This window comes from Trifolium pratense, linkage group LG7 (genome assembly GCF_020283565.1).
Source record: "Trifolium pratense cultivar HEN17-A07 linkage group LG7, ARS_RC_1.1, whole genome shotgun sequence".
Classification (NCBI taxonomy): Eukaryota; Viridiplantae; Streptophyta; class Magnoliopsida; order Fabales; family Fabaceae; genus Trifolium; species Trifolium pratense.
This window is the reverse complement of record NC_060065.1, coordinates 44,476,936-44,493,509: the sequence shown is the minus strand read 5'-3', so window position 1 is coordinate 44,493,509 and position 16,574 is coordinate 44,476,936. Positions and strand designations below refer to the sequence as shown.

Below are 16,574 nucleotides of genomic sequence, written 5' to 3'. Positions count from 1 at the left end.
ACCTGTTCGCGACAGGTTGAGGACAGGTCCGGAAAGGGAGAAATGGACAAAACCACAACAAGGAATGATAAACTGTAATGTGGACGCAGCATACTATGTTATTGAAAATCAATACTCTATTGGTGCATGTTTAAGAGATGCTGAAGACAAGTTTATGAGAGCTTCTTGCACATCACACTTTGAAGGGCAACCAGAAATTAAAGAAGCAGAGGCACAAGGATTGTCAGTAACACTACAGTGGCTTCAGCAACTTCATATTGAAAGAGTTGAAATTGAAATGGATTGCATGGAAATCGTGAACAGTGCTGTGAGTAAGGATAGGAATGCTACTGAATATGATACTATATGTTGGCGTTAAGTTATTTTTCTAACCGTAAGTCCAGTTATATTCAGAGGCAAGCTAATTGAGTGACCTACGAACTAGCTCAAGTGGTTCATTTTTTCGTTAGTCCCCATGTTTATGATTATTGTCCACCTTATATTGAACACATTATTTTGAATGAAATGCATTGAGTTTGACTTTCCGTTAAAAAAAATTACTTTTCTGTTTATATTCAAGACAAAGTTATAATAAGGGAAAAGTATTTTTATTTTTTAATAATAAACAGAAAAGCATTTATATTATTAGTAAATTTAATTATTTTTTCCATGTCGTTTAAAGGAGAATGTAAAGTTTAAATAATGTAAAACTCAGCATTGAGCATGATTCCAGCCAATTTTTATAATTTATAATGAGACAAAATAATGTTATGGTTTCTGTGTCTATCGTACAAGGAAGATCACAAAATTCCACTGTACATAAACCAGGGTGCCGTCACTCTGATTCAGAATACTGCCAAAGGCCGTAAATAACACAAATCTAACTATGGAGATTTAACATGTAATGAAGAGTTTAAGACTACACGAAAAAAGTTACACTTTCCTATTTCGCCGAAGCCAGAAAAATACTCACTTTGTATGAAACAATCTCAATCAACCGTTGAGTAGAAACACCACCATGTAAGATCATGAATTAACAGGAATGCAGAAGGATGAACTGAGTGTTGGTGGCAAAACACAAACTAGATGTGGCCCGGACGGTTTGCACCTTATATTCGCCTCATCAATTTCCGGCAGCCCAAGTAGAGGGGGACGCACATAACCAGCCACGAGTGGCATGCATAATACTGTGATAATTATCCTTGAACCTATCATGATAAGAACGGAATTCAAATATCAATAAAAGCATAGCACATTGCAGGTAGTTCCTGCAGATAATATATCCTGATGCAAATTATGTTCTACAGGCATATATACCTTGATTTTTGGCGAGAGATACATGCCCTCTTTTCCTTCCAGCAATCATCCAATTACCAGAATTTGCATTTACCTCATACAGCACCTCATCCTGTCAAAATTTGCAACAATTATAGCATCAAATAGAATATAAGAAGAGTGTACAAGAACTGCACAACATTCACAAGTTGGACAAATGGAACAAAAGTGTTTTATTACCATATTTGGAAAATTAAAGAGATGGTTTTTATAATAGACCTACTAAATCGATCACACAAGGATTAGGCAATGAAATGTCTAGACAACTTTTCTTTCATTATTTGTTGTCCCCCCGAAAAGGTAAATTACCTTCTATCGTCGTTATTGGCTCAGTTGTTTTACAAACAAGTATGAAAAAACTAAATGCTCTCCCCCTAAACAATCGTTGTTCTTTTTTCGAAAGAAATAAGAGCGTCTAAAAAGAATGCTGTCAAATATCCACCATTTGATATTGTTTAAGCATCCTGCAGTACGGAGGGACTATGTTCACTTCTCCGAGAAACTAGAAATAAAAGTATGTAAATAAAAAAAGTTGAAGTTGGAAGTTCAAAAGCCACAATAGCAAAGAGTCTATGATATCATAAAAATAATGAAAAAGTAGCAAATATTCTTCTCTCTGTTTACGGGGTACTTACATTCTTCTGTTCAGAAATTTCTTTTTCATTCAAATCCTTCAACCTTTCCACCCTCCATTGCATCTTAACTAGTTGTCCAACTCTTATGCCATCTGAAGGGAGAGGAAGAAAACCAACGGCTAGGCATGGATCAAGCACAGGCCTTTGCAAAACAATTACACTCTTGAAGATCAACTCCTGTCTAGCACCATCAACTCCAGTAGATTCATTTATAAAAGGAGGATGGGCTCCAATTGATCTATCACCAGAAATTCCATATTTGATATTTAATATGCTTTCTGGTTGCTTCACGGCTTCTGCATTTTAAAAAAAGATCGCACCCACCGATTAATAGCAGCAAGCCAGAAATCATGCTATAATTATTTTCACAGGTAAATAGTTATATTGGAACAAAAAGGTGAGCCATTGGTAAATCAGGCTATGGCTAAGATTGTCAACTAAGGTAGTGACTCTATTGTAGAAGGGGAAACCCTTGGAGGAGAGATTCTCTCCTATACTTTTCTTCTCAATAAAATTGTTCATTCTTTTCAATTCAACTCTTGGTAATAAAACTACATCATTAATGTTTAACATAGACTGCAAGTTAAGACACAAGGACAATTTCCATGCACACACAGAAAGACTGATAAGGAATTGGTAATTTTGACAGGAAAAATATTTAGACAAATTATTGACAGTTACAGCTGGTCACAGATCATTAAAGTTGAATTAGAATAAGTCATCTGTTAAATGTGAAGATGCGCTAGGATCATTAAATGTGAAGATAAGCTAGGATCTCATTGTGGTAACCTGATTTTGCATACAGTGATATTTAAGGCATAGGATAGGACACACTTCAAATTATTTTGTGCTATATTAAAAAGCTACAATAATATTGTTTCAGGGATCTCTGGCCAAATGCAATTACCTTCTGCATTTGTCTTGTCTAGGAAGATACTAAACAAAATTCCTCCTTTGGAAGTAGGAGATATGATTAGTGGGAAGAAGCTTGAATTAGGTCTACCCTCAGATTGTCCAGAATGAACAAATCCATCTTGAAGATCAAGCCAAGCATCGTAGATGGTCAGTGTAGCCTTTACTTCAGAGTGAAGTATTACCTGGAAGTCACACGAACCAATGGGTGCTTATCAACCAAAGAGTAATAATTAAGTGCTTAATTGTATGCATGATAAAACATAGTTACAACTTTTATTAATACATTAATATCTTCAAACAAGTATAATGCTTTTAAATCAGCTTAGACTTTTGCTACATCGTTGCCAATTAAATTTGTTCATAAATAATCTCAGAAGCTTAAGCTGTTTCATGTTTGACATATCCATCATACAAGAGGCCTCTGTGCTTGAAGTGTGGACAACACTGTTGTTGAAATTTTATTTAGAAGAATGAGGATAAAAGAATCTAACTCTAAACCACATGGTAACAGAGGCTTTGATACCTCGCATCATAATTTCATAAACCAACTACATCAAAATATTAAGCTGTTTGGGTAAAGGTATGTAAAACTCAGTGCTGAAACTACATTTTGTTTCTTATGATTGTGAGGTATGTGAACTTCTTTCAGAAATACAAATTCAATCAATTAAACATTTTTTCCCCTCGTCAAAGAGTGATCATAGATCCTTCAAATGTAAAATGTCAGTGCAGGGAACTTCAATGGTTGGTCTATTGTTCATAATCAAGTGGTAATTAAATAATTATGAAAATAAGGACCCATACCTGCAGAAGCAGGGTACCATCATTGCATTTATCAGTAACACGTGTCCTCACATAGAAAGGATGTGTAAAATGCACTGCTAGGGTCCTGAAAAACAAGATAAATATTAGTATGTACCTAATGGCAGAAAAAGAAACGGTATGCAAAAACCAGAAGTAGGGAACTTCAACGGATGTATCTATATATGATGTTTATTGACTAAAATATATGAATGGTGGAAATGGAAAAACCTTTCAAATATCTGATTGTGGAATGCTCCAAATTCAAGTTTTAGAGCAATTGTTCTCATTCCATCTACAATACTCTCTCTCCTTGTTGTGACTGAAAAGAACAACAAAAATATATAAGTACATATGGTTTAATATAAGTGACATGTATGGAACCATCAAGATTTTCTATCAACGTCTCAACCTGAAGATGATCCTCTGTTCAGCGTGTCACTGATGGCACGAATTAGAACCCAAAGTATAGAAGGAGTGTTGCTTGCCCAATTTGGAAACACAATTTTACCATCATGAAGAGTCGACCGTTCAAACTTTTTCTCAGAATTCAAAGAATCTATTTGAGCACCATCTTTCTGCACCTCGTCATCATCATTCTCTGATACACCAGCATAGCTTTCCATCTCAACTATCTGCGTCTCTTCGATCTCCAATCCTGGACCGGTATCAATATGCAAGACAGCAGCCTTTAGGGAGTAATTTAATGGCCGGACTAAAATGCCAAGCCATTGGTGTTCATTTATTAACAAAGCAGATGAAACAGCAGCATCAAGATCAACAAGGGCTCTAGGTTTGGAAACCTAAAAATAGATAAACAGCAATATTAGATATCTGACACTAACACATTATTGTTGATACAAAAATAAACAGAACTAATGACACAATATATTTACCAAAATCCTAAAGAAAATTAAAGTTTTTTTTTGACAAATAAAGAAAATTAAAGTTAAATAGGAAAGATCAAGAGGAAAACATCAAAGGGAGGAACATGTTCATATGAACAGAACCCTTATCGTCTATTGAATCATCGCACTCCATTTCATTCTTAGAATAGAGGTTACCTTCAAAATGGGTTTAGCTGGCTTTTCATAACTCATAACATCATCACTCTCTGCAGGACCAACTTTTGAAAACCCATGAGATCTAAACCTCAACTGCCCAATCTGCCCAGTAAGAACTCCAAGAACATATGATCCTGGTTTCTGAGGTGGTAAATCCAAGGTAATAGTATTCCGACCAGGGTGTAACACAATAGCTGTAGAACTCTTCAACGCCTAAAAAATAAAAATAAAAAAGTTGAGTTATTCAGGGAGGACATAATTCAAGAGCATAAACTTCCCGTGCAATTGTTGTTCTGAGTAAAACAACACCCAACAAAAATACCTTTACACCTTCGTCTGCATTAGATGTTGCCATTAATGTAAGACTGATTGAGTCGAGAGTTATATCATCTGGAAAACCACTGCAGACAGTTACAGAAAGGATACCAGGATCCCTATCGCACAACTCCAATGGAGGCCCAGGATTTCCAGAAAATGTAATTAATGATGATACATCAAGAGGAACAGGGTCCTTCATTTCACTATGGGCAAGACGAACCACTTCTGCCTGAAAAGCTTGACGCTCCTTCGTCACAAATAATCCATCTTCAAGAGAAAGTAACCGCACACAGGATAGCAAGTAGCCAGCTTGATCATTAAGAATCTTCTGACACTCGGCTAGAATGGGAAGGACCTCAGCCAATAACTCCTGCCATCCTTCCCCATTATACAGTGCACAAACTTTCTCATATGACTTTGCAGCTTGGTCAAAATGTCCATGTTTAAAGGCAACAGCAGCTATCTCACCATCAAGGACAACTCCATGTCTTTTCCACCAGGAACGGTGGTAATTGTCAGCAGCACCTTTAGTTAGCTCTAGATATTTTTTCTGCCCATAACAAGAGACAAACACAAAAAAACATTAATGAAGATGTAGTCCAAATGGTACTAGATGTTAACAATCATTTACAAGTCAATTTGTATTCATGAGGGAGAAAAATGATGCACACAATCAAAGACATGGATATAAATCCATCAGCCCATGGCGATACCTCAAACTCCTCGGATGATGATAATGATTTTAACATCTCAAGATTAGAAATTGTTTTCTTCAAAGCATGTTCAGCAGCAATAAAAATCTCGGCAAGCCTCATAGGTCGGTCAATTGAGCCCTCAAAGTTTCCCGGAGAAGAATTAGTGCGTGTCATCGGATTCGAAAGTACTTTTTGTGGTGACATCTTGGGGGATGCATCAAAACCTGATCTGTCAGCATATAAATCAGATTGATAAAAACCCAAATTGATACAGAATTATAAGATTTTGAACAGTTTACTGTAAATGATTCCATCTGGAGTAATATATAGCATTTCATTACCCTTCCATTGGACCCTGGCGACTGTCAAACACTTCAAAAACATTTCCAGCGGAAAGTGAAGCCCTCCGCCTGTTGGCCTCTCGTAGAAGCACAGTAGGTTCAAGGGGCAGGGGTTTCCTCTGGATACCAAAGTGCTTGGTTGCAGAAGTTGTTTGGAGAATCAACTGCCAAGATATAATCACATAATGTTAGGTGAATATCTGATAGATAAAACCCAGAGGGGAAATTAAAATAATAATTTTGAATCATACAATATGTGCTCAACAGGTTTTATATGCAAAAAAATTCTTTTCCTTTTTTTCTTTTAAGTAAGCTTCAAATTCTATGAAGCGCAACAGGATTTTTTCCTCCCTTGGTAATTTAAGTAAAATGCTTTATAAAGGGAATAAAGAAATGGCAAGGAGCCTGCTGTTCTTTTGTGCCTTTGGCTGGGGCGAAATGTATGGATTTTTAAGGAAAGAATCTTTCAATTTCAAATTTTTTTGTTAGCTATGATGTATTCTCCAACCTTGTGATCTTAAACAGACACATCAATGAAAATTGTTTTGCTAACTGATAAAAAACATTATACAGATATTAATTGTTTTGTCAAATAAAAAAACTTGTTTAAGCCTAAAAAATATCTGTTTAGTAGGGCAACAAAAAAAAATCTGTAATTTCATACTCATTACCTTTTCTTTCTCAAGTACCTCTGCTGATGCATCAGCAGGAACTGAAGGCCAAACAGCTGGCTTAGGCCAAGGTAGCAAGCTGAGGGAAGCACTGTTCGAAAGAGAAAAAACAACTATCAAACAAGGAGAATGAAGACAAATGTAATGCAACTGGTTGAATTACATGATTTATGAAAGGAGACAAAATTGACCGGATTATGAAAATGCAGAATATACTTGATTCCAAGTATGAAAATGTACCTGTTGACAGGACTTCTTTCTATATCAGATCCATACCCAATTAAATATGCTAGCCTCATGAACTGCCAATAAAATATAAAATTCATAGAGCAACACTAGTTAACAATGGTATGGTGCACAATATCAATGTATTCAGTAATAACCCAAGCAAACGTAATAGGCAAGAGAAAAGGGAGAAAAACTATGTCTCTGATTCAACTCCATTGACAACTCAGTGATGGATTTAAGCCATAATCAAACCAAAATAGATAGACTGTCTATTTAATGACTTCATGAGATGAGCAATTCACCTTAACTCTGGCTAGTGAATATAGATCACCAAGAAGACGAAAGAACTCCTTCTCTACGTCAGGTGCCACAAGTCCATCACTATAGTTGGAAGTGGTGGCTTCAATTAATGCCACGCAAGCAGTAATCACCCAGACTTCACGCATACAAAAAGGCAGAATACGCTGAGAAGAAACATTAAATAGAAGTCAACATTGCACAGAAAAAAACTAAACAGTTGAAATTGAAATAATTTAGGAATATACACATGAGCACTTATGAACAACAGAGAATAAAATACCTCATGCAATGCCAAGGATTTTGAGAAGCTTAATATGAATGAAGAACCTCGTGATGCTACCTCAATAGGTCGATTTAGCTTGAATAAGAGCTGCAAAATGAAAGTAAAAGTTAAACAAATTAATATTTGCTGAATGTCACAGGAATCTGATTAAGCATTCCTTTGGATAGCAGCACAAACCAAAAATGTCAATGCGAACTTAATTACATAGTTCTCAAATAATCCAAGACATCACAATTTACGCCTTTAGAAGATAACAAAAATAATCTCCAAATCAGCTATGAAGACTGTATATAAAACTTTTAGGAACCAAAATATTTGCTGAATGTCACAGGAATCTGATTAAGCATTCCTTTGGATATAGCAGCACAAACCAAAAATGTCAATGAGAACTTAACTACATAGTTCTCAAATAATCCAAGACATCACAATTTACGCCTTAGAAGATAACAAAAATAATCTCCAAATCAGCGGTGAAGACTATATAAAACTTTTAGGAACCAAAATTTGGAAGGAACTTTAACCATTGGAACTTTTTGTTTTAACTTTTAAATGATAAAAGGGCACTTATGATATATGAAAATGAATGTTTTTTCCATCTATTATTCTCCTAATATCTCTCACACAGCAAACACGTAAACACAGGAGCTTCAGCTCTTTTAAAGATTATTTTCAAATGGTCAGAAATGCACACTTTAGACATGAGATACATCAATATATATTTTCTTTACAACTATGCTGTTAACATATGTAACATGTTTCGTGTAATATAACTTATAAGTGCTTTAGCTAGGGCAAACCTTTGATTGACGGGAGAACAGATACTGTCTGAATTCAAACTCCCTAAACGAATCCTCTTGGACAATTTGTGTCAATGCTTTGTTTCCTGGATTAATAATTGCTGCCTGATCGTCACCGTGGTCTGCCCCACCAAAGTCTCTTTGCTTTCCAGTCATGTTAACTGCATTAAACCCAGACATATTTGGATCAATTTTAATTATTCAAAGATCACTCTGTCTAACACAATATCTAATGTTCCATAAAGGCATCTAAAGCACAATTTTATCAATCTAAACATCGTCTTGACAACAAAACAGAGAAGAAATGTAAGTGTTGTGCACCTGTTTCAAGATAGCAAAGTTCTAGTTCATCATATTCCCGTAAGGCATCTTCATGAAGGTGGGCCATTTCAAAGATAAAGGCCAAGCTTTCCTGAGTACAAAATACAAATTTGTTACAAAAAGCCACAATCTCCTAGAATGCGCAGAAACAGGAAATTAATGAATAATAAAAGTTGGGCTTTCAGAACAATTTATCGTACTCTTAAGTCCACAATTCATAAGAAAAGGATGAACCTTCAGAATGAAAAAATTACAGAAGTTCCAGACGGGCATGAGGCGCTGTTCACTGAGCTTCCGTATCTCATCTTCATAAAACTGTACACGCCTATCCAGTGTATTTCTGATGCATTCCATTATCTTTGATTCCAGATCCTCCCAAAAATTTGCTTCAGGGAAAAGCATATCATATTTGCAGCATCTAAATAAGGATAACAGAGTGTTAAGAGCATCAAAAGGAAGAAAAGCAAGCTTTATCAAATATCAACAATAGTGCAATTAAACTAAAGATGCACTTTGGAATGAATGAGAAGGAAAAATGGGAATAACCACTATTTTTTTCCCCATTAGTGGTCAGTATTTCTAGTAAGTATCACTCCTTAGAGTTTTTCTTTTTTCTTCTTCTAATTCTACATCAAATTCTCAACCCCTCACATGTTTCATTAACAGTTGACAGTTGATTCCATAATATTTATGGACTTTCATTTATGTCAAGTGAAAGACACAATAATGGAAGAATGATCCCACTGAAAGCAACAATAAGATTGACCTATAAAACTAAATTAACAATCTCCATTGGCAGATTATTCTGCGTGTGTGTGTGTGTGTAGTCTCTATTTTGTTAAGGTGCTTCGGCACCAGTTAGATTTAGAGCTAATTAGACCAGTCTCTGTTTTCTTGATATATTTCTGCAAGTGACATAATTGTGATAGAGCTGTCGCAGTTAGCTGTTAATCTGTCGCAGACTGTTACACAATCAGTTACAGGCTTACAGCTCTGTTAGAGCAGCACTAACAGAGATTGTATAAATACCAAAACCCCTCGGATGATTCCTGATAAATTTCATAATAGATCACTGTCTCGAAGATTATCTCTAGTTTTTATCTCCTAATATTTTCTGTTAGAAAAAAAAAAACTCAAGAATCCACTTTCTGTTGATTATTGCCACGTCAAGTCATAATAACAAGAACAGTATGCAAATAAATGATTGTTAAGTCAAAAAGATTGTTATACACTGGCTGTATTCTTGCTAAAAAGAAAAATACATTGACTGTATTCTGTTATGTCTAAAAGAAATGTTAACAAAACCTTGAGTCAAAAATATAATTTAGAAAAATTGTTAACCAACAAGTCATCATAATTTATGTTTGGTAGGGAGAGTACAGTCGTCACAAGTCTTGTTATGCAAGTTACCTTTCTCTTTTTCTGGAGCTAAAATCAACTTCAAGTTTAGCATATACTTTCTTTGCCATTTTGGTTGCCTGATCATTAGCTGGATGAGCTTTAGATACAAATACAATAAACCATTCCCTTTCATCATTCTGGACAATTAATTTTAGGCGTGGTTTAAGGATGGTTTTGAACTCATCAAGATCCTGGGAAGAGAAAATAAGAGTTAAACTACATAATAGATTTGGGAACAAAAACAATGAAAAAATTATAATCCAAATATTATTAAACGATACAATTTTAAATCAATAATTGATAATTTAATTTATTTTTTTTCCCCAAATGGTCTAAAGCTCCACATATAATTATGGCCAGAAATATGACAATAGGATTCTTGATCAACAGCATGCAATAAAGATCCTTATCATGGATTTTGGCATCATATTACCAATAATTACCCATCCAGCATTTGCAGAACCCCAAAAAAAAGGCGCAAAAAATCAGTATTGATTTTCCCCACAAACAAGAAAACCAACCATAAATCAGGATTTATTTTAGGGATGAAAACATGTGATTTATTTTATAGGGACGAAAATTAAAATTCGCTAATTTTATAGGGATGAAAAACATATTTAACCCTAGTAACTATCATAGCTGTAAATGCTTAGTACTACAAAAATGAGGTCTCCCCTCATATGAGGTTCCCCCTTATATGCCCCCTCACCCTCACCTTAAAGTGTTTTATATTTAAGGCTTGGACAAAGCATAACACCCACTCACATTACCTTGTGCTAAAAAGCTATAATACTATGCATGAAATCAGTCCTCCTTAAAGCTGATAAGTTAGGTGCCAGCTCAAGAATGCATCTATAATAGAGATACTAATAAATTAGGCAACAGACTTTCCATCCCAAAAGGATTGGGTTAAGACAATTGCAATACAATTACACTTTTCTATTTGAATGTTATTTATTTGAATCCAAGTCGACTAAAGTTAGCTCTCCCTTTAAAGGGTGAATACAAGGAATCTTAACCGTTAATGAGAAAATCAATAGTTTTATACATATACGAGTTGTTATGCATATGCAAGATTTTCTAATCAATGGTTAAGATTTTTAACTTTACCTTCCAAAATGAATTATATTCACTTTAGAGAAGCTGATCCTATTTACTTATGTTTCTGTTCTTTCACACACTCACACAAAAAGCAGCATTGCTATGTTATATAGCATTACATATCCATAAGAAGTAAATCAATTACAATGTAGCAGAAACCTATAAACTGCGGCAAAAGCCATAGTGGATCTCCCTCATCTGACCTCAGAAGCTATCGAAACATTACAGCTTTCTGCAAAAATCCAAAAAATAAGTAATCAACAGGATTAAACATTACCTCACACGTAACAAGCACAACAGTTGCATATGGCTCTCGAAACCAAAACAACAACTGTTCCTGAGGAAACCGGCTACGGAGCCTTGAATCTGTAGTTAATATGAACTCAGCCGGCAACTTCTCAACCAAAACAGGGTTCCTCGTCTTGTTATTCAAACTCGCCCTTTTGAACGGCAACCGCCCTTCAAAAGCAGGCTTGACAGTTGGCCACAAATCACTCACATCCTCCACTGACAATCATTTTGATCAAGTATCAATATAAGAACACACACACATAAATCTAGGTAGTTGACAGTTATAGCTAATGGCACTGACGAGTAAGGATCCTCTCCATTTTCTCTCTCCAATTTCCTCTCCATTACTATAGTTTTGAAGAGTTTCAGAATACATGTTAAATTAAATAAATGAACCCACCAAATATCACATTATTGTATTTATATTCTCAAAACTTTAGTAATGGCAAAAATGGAAGGGGATCTATTCTTGATACACGTTGGGTTCGAGTGTATAACATGTGTGAGTGTCCGACACTCGTACAACACTAACACATGTGATTACTAATTACATTCAATCACTCCTATTTTCTCAAATTATTAACGAAATTCATTCAATCACACCAATGAAAGCATTGTTGAGATCATTGAATGAAAAACAAGTTGCATAATCAAAACAAAACGCTACCTATCTCCATTTCCTAGCATTTGATCAACAAAATACATTGAAATTCAACTGTTACTAAGTATGATAGTTGAAATTCATTTCTATCAGCGATTATTCATATATATTGCAGTGAAATTGAATTAAACTAAAAAAACCCTAACTAACATTATATAATGAAAATCAAGAGATAGATCGTGAAGAAAACGAGATCAGATCTGAAATTAGAGAGGGAAGAAATGAAGTACCGGAAATGACGAGGCGATCGGAGGAGTTTTTGATGGTTTGGAACTGAGCGAGGAAGTTGGCCATGTTGGATCTGTAGAAGAAGATATTAGCTAGCAGAGATCCATGGAATGGAAATTAGAGAGAGAAGGGAAGTGCAGTTTGAGTGCAGTGAGAGTATGCTGAGTTAGTTCGGTGATGATGATCGAGTGAGTTCAGAACCCAGAGATCCAGTGTTTCGCGGTGTTGGTGTATTAAACTCGACAATCGTACACTTCATTTCATCACTCCTTTCCGTTCGTTGTATAGCCGTCATATCATGTCACTCATCCTCATGGCGCTTTCTTTTTTTACTTTTCACATTTTTTTTATTTATGGTCAGCTCCTTAATTAAAAATGGATTATTTATTTTTGTCTTTAATTTAGTAATTTTTTTGACGGAATTTAATTTAGTAATTTAGTAAAATGAAAAATTCTTGGTTTTTTTAAAGTTGTTTGGTTTTTTTTTTACTAACAAAATAAGTGGTTCGAACTTTGACCTTTGCATATAGAATTTAATTTTTATACCAAAATTTTGGTCTTTAGATTGTGATTCAACATGACTTTAGTGTTTCTGTCAAAAAAAAAACGTGACTTTAGTGTTTAAAAGTGGTTTAAAAATATTTTTGTGTATGTCTTATGTTGATAATTTATGAACTAAATTGACTAATAAAAGATACTTCAAATATCAACTCATTTCTTAGGCACTACTTATAAAATATGAAGGTGTGGTGTGCTATTGCGGGGCTACCGGTGTGACATGAATTTTGGATGCATGACATGGATATAACTAACCGAGGGTTGGCAAACCCACTTGGGTTGGTGTATTGGTATTGGCTTGGGACCTAGGAGTGTGCTCCTCTTGAGGTCTGAGATTCGATTCTCTTTGGCGCTAATTTTGATGGGCTAATTTAACTTCTTAAAAAAAACCGAGATTGACATTGTGAAGTCGTTATGGGCCCATGAATCTTCTTGGGCTGATTATTTTTGCGACGACCCTTGATTGTTCACTGTCCATGAATAACTATAACTCGGAGTATTTTCAAAATTCTAGTGTGGCGGTGAGAACTTTGACTGTGAAGGTAACTAACTATAAGTTTGTATTGTTCAATACTTATCCTTAAAGAGGTTGATAAGATTATTGGTATTCTTCATCTATTGAATGGTCATACATACAATCATATTCATCGTTAAGCTAATTGGAGGTAATTGCTTTTGCAAAATATAGTTTACATATGTTAGTTTAAGATAGAAGTGTTAATTGGATTTGGATTCTCTGAAGTCGACTGCATGCAGTCAGTAGATTTGGACCGTCTGATCAAGATCAGACGGCTCAGATTTTAAGGTCAGATTTTAATTATAAAATCTGAATTTAAAATCTGAACCGTCCGATCTTGATCGGATGGTTTATATGTGACTGACTGCATTGCGGTCAGTATATTTGTGAATTCACTGAATCCATATATGTGTTAATTATATTCTTCATTTTGCCTTTCTTCATTGTGTTAGTTGGTAGGAGTTATGTTGCCTTTTTTAAAAGGCTTTTAAGTTTTTTGTTTTTTTCTCTCTTATATTATTAGGTCCTAGTCTCTTTTTCTCCATAAAAGACACATTAAAAGACCAACTAATTAATCAAAGATATATGAGGACCAAACATACTACTCCCTCCGTTCTACGATGAGCGAGTTAGTTGACTGTGTCACGCATGTCAATACATAACTTTAACGATTAATATTTTTAATTGTATAATAGTAAAAATTATAAAAATATGATATTTTGAAAATACTCATCGAGATGAATCCAACAACATCTTATATACTAATATTTGTTTTTATTTATTAGTAAAAAAATAAAGTCAAAATAAGATATGTAAATAATGTATAGTCAAAATTACTTACTCATTTTGAGACGGAAGGAGTAATAAAAGACAGGTGCCCACACTCCTTAGTTGAACTATGTTATTTTAATAGCCCCTCTTATAAACTTTTGTGAAAACTAATTTGTGTCATGTGTTTAAGACCAATCTACATGACTATGACTAGTAGAGATCACGAATGATATTTTATAATACATATGTCTAAAAATAAATCTTGGGCCGTCACGCTTAAATAATTTAGAGAAAATAGGTTTTATCACCTTGCAAAATACGCTTGATTTGTTTTACCCCTAACAATTTTTTTTTTGTGATTATCCCTTTTTCAGTCAGCGTCCAACTAAGCTTGACACATCATCAAAAGTAAACACTCTAAGGGCATCCATAATGGAGATACTCATTTTTTAGTACTTAAATAGGTCCCACGTGTACACATCATTTGTTTATATTTTTTTAATAATAATACCTAATAAGTATTCAATCCCTCCAACCCAACATCTCTTAAAAAGTTATAAATAGGCCTTACCAATAACATATCTCACCAATAACTATACATCATTATAAATGAGACCCACAAAAACAAAATAGTTGCTATTGCTTATTGTAGAACTAGTACCTATTAGGTACTCAAATGAGTATTGCTACAATGATAATACCTAATAAGTATCATGAGTACCTAATAGGTACTACACCATTGGAGATGGTCTAAGGTCTAAGTGTCCATTTGAAGGGCAAATGATGAAATCTTGATATTAGAAAGGGGTAATCACAATTTTATTTTTAGGAGGTAAAACAAATCTAGCGTATTTTGCAGGGTAAAACCCTATTTACCAAATAATTTAATATAGGCAAAATTACACTACAGGTCCTTTATCTTATTTTTTTGTAACACTTTGGTCATTTATCTTTTTTTTGTAACACTTTGGTCCTTTATCTTTTATTTGTAACAGTTTAGTCCTTTATTTTTTTTATTTGTAACATTTTAGTCCATTTTTTGGTAACAATTTGGTCCTTTATCTTGTTTTATTTGTAACACTTTGGTCCTTTATTTTTTTATAAATAAATAAGATACGGATCAAAGTGTTACGAAAAAAAAGATAAAGGACCAAATTGTTACAAAAAAAAAGATAAAGGACCAAAGTGTTACAAAAAAATAAGATAAAAGACTTGTAGTGTAATTTTGCCTTTAATATAATTGTATTTCATCTTCCTCCATCCGATGGAAAACATTTTCAAGAGTTAAGCTGGACAATTCTCAAGATCTTGTAGTTTCTGTTTGGTAGAAGAGAAAAAGGAGAGAGAGAATTTGAAGAGAGAGAGAGAGAGAGAGAGAGAGAGATTGGAGAGAAAACCAGGATTTCCTTTGTTTGGATGTGGTGAGAAAGAAGAGAGAGAGTTTTCAATCTGCTCTCAATAGCGAAGAAACACGAGAGAGAGGGGTTGTGTTTCCAATTATATCCTTTCCATATCCATTCCATCTAAAAGGAAAAAATAGTTGTGCTAGGCTGCGTTGTTATGGACTTGGTGGTGTGGGAATTTGTTATTGAATATTTAATTAATTAAAAATGAAAAACTTTAAAATTAATGAAAGATCAAATGTACAATTTATTTTTCCGCCAGAATCAAATGATTTTTGTTGAACTAATATAAAATAACTATTTAATTTATTACTAATAAATTAGATTAATTAGTAAAAAGCATTATTTTACATAATTATTAACTGTTTAATTAAATTGAAATAAAGGTTCAAACAATATAAATTTATGTGTTATTTTTTTAGTTTTTTAGTTTAAGGGTATTTTTGGCATTCCAAATATAACTACATTTCTCTATTCTATTTCTTTCATCTTTCTCTTATACCAAACAATACATCAAATCTACTCTATTTGTCATCTCTTTTCTCTCTTCTCATATTCTCTATCACATATTTCTCTTTTTATCAATTTATTCTCTCAACCAAACACATCCATAAGATTCATTCATAGATTCCAAGTAGGTGATAGCCTATTTGGTAGGTTCGTTCACAAACAATGGCTATAAAAAGTTAATGAGATGCTTCAATATAGTTCAATCTTTTGTAACTATTCTCCAAAACTCATTGAAGAAGAGTTGTCTTGGTGCAATGTTTGAATCGTTTGTCATTGTGAACATAAGAATGTAGACAATTAAAAAGTTGTTTTATTCATAAAATCAATGAAACAACAACGAAACCCAAATGTCGATAAGAATATAGACAATTAAATAATAATTTGTATTAAAAGTGGGAGCCATATGACCCATTTCATTTCACTTGACAAGGCAATTGACAAGTGATTTTT

The 16,574-nt window shown here is 34.1% G+C and overlaps 1 protein-coding gene across 2 annotated transcripts; it reads right to left on the bottom strand.

The window, feature by feature from the left end:
* Positions 1-696: 696 nt before the first annotated feature.
* Positions 697-12,732, bottom strand: LOC123895217 (trafficking protein particle complex II-specific subunit 130 homolog). 2 transcript variants are annotated; one of them, XM_045945451.1, is made up of 21 exons: positions 12,368-12,732; positions 11,463-11,692; positions 10,094-10,275; positions 8,918-9,101; positions 8,684-8,774; positions 8,363-8,523; positions 7,563-7,652; positions 7,285-7,446; positions 6,995-7,056; positions 6,755-6,845; positions 6,084-6,247; positions 5,761-5,971; positions 5,052-5,597; positions 4,730-4,942; positions 4,078-4,468; positions 3,897-3,987; positions 3,669-3,753; positions 2,857-3,046; positions 1,950-2,245; positions 1,297-1,387; positions 697-1,187 (listed from the first exon to the last, which is right to left on the bottom strand). In XM_045945451.1, the coding sequence occupies exons 1-21, from the start codon at positions 12,429-12,431 to the stop codon at positions 1,006-1,008; spliced, it is 3,777 nt and encodes a 1,258-aa protein (XP_045801407.1). In that variant the 5' UTR covers positions 12,432-12,732; the 3' UTR covers positions 697-1,005. The 2 variants fall into 2 exon arrangements, with proteins under 2 accessions (XP_045801407.1, XP_045801408.1); XM_045945452.1 differs by lacking the exons at positions 10,094-10,275; positions 11,463-11,692; positions 12,368-12,732 and having other exon boundaries at positions 8,884-9,024.
* Positions 12,733-16,574: the final 3,842 nt, after the last annotated feature.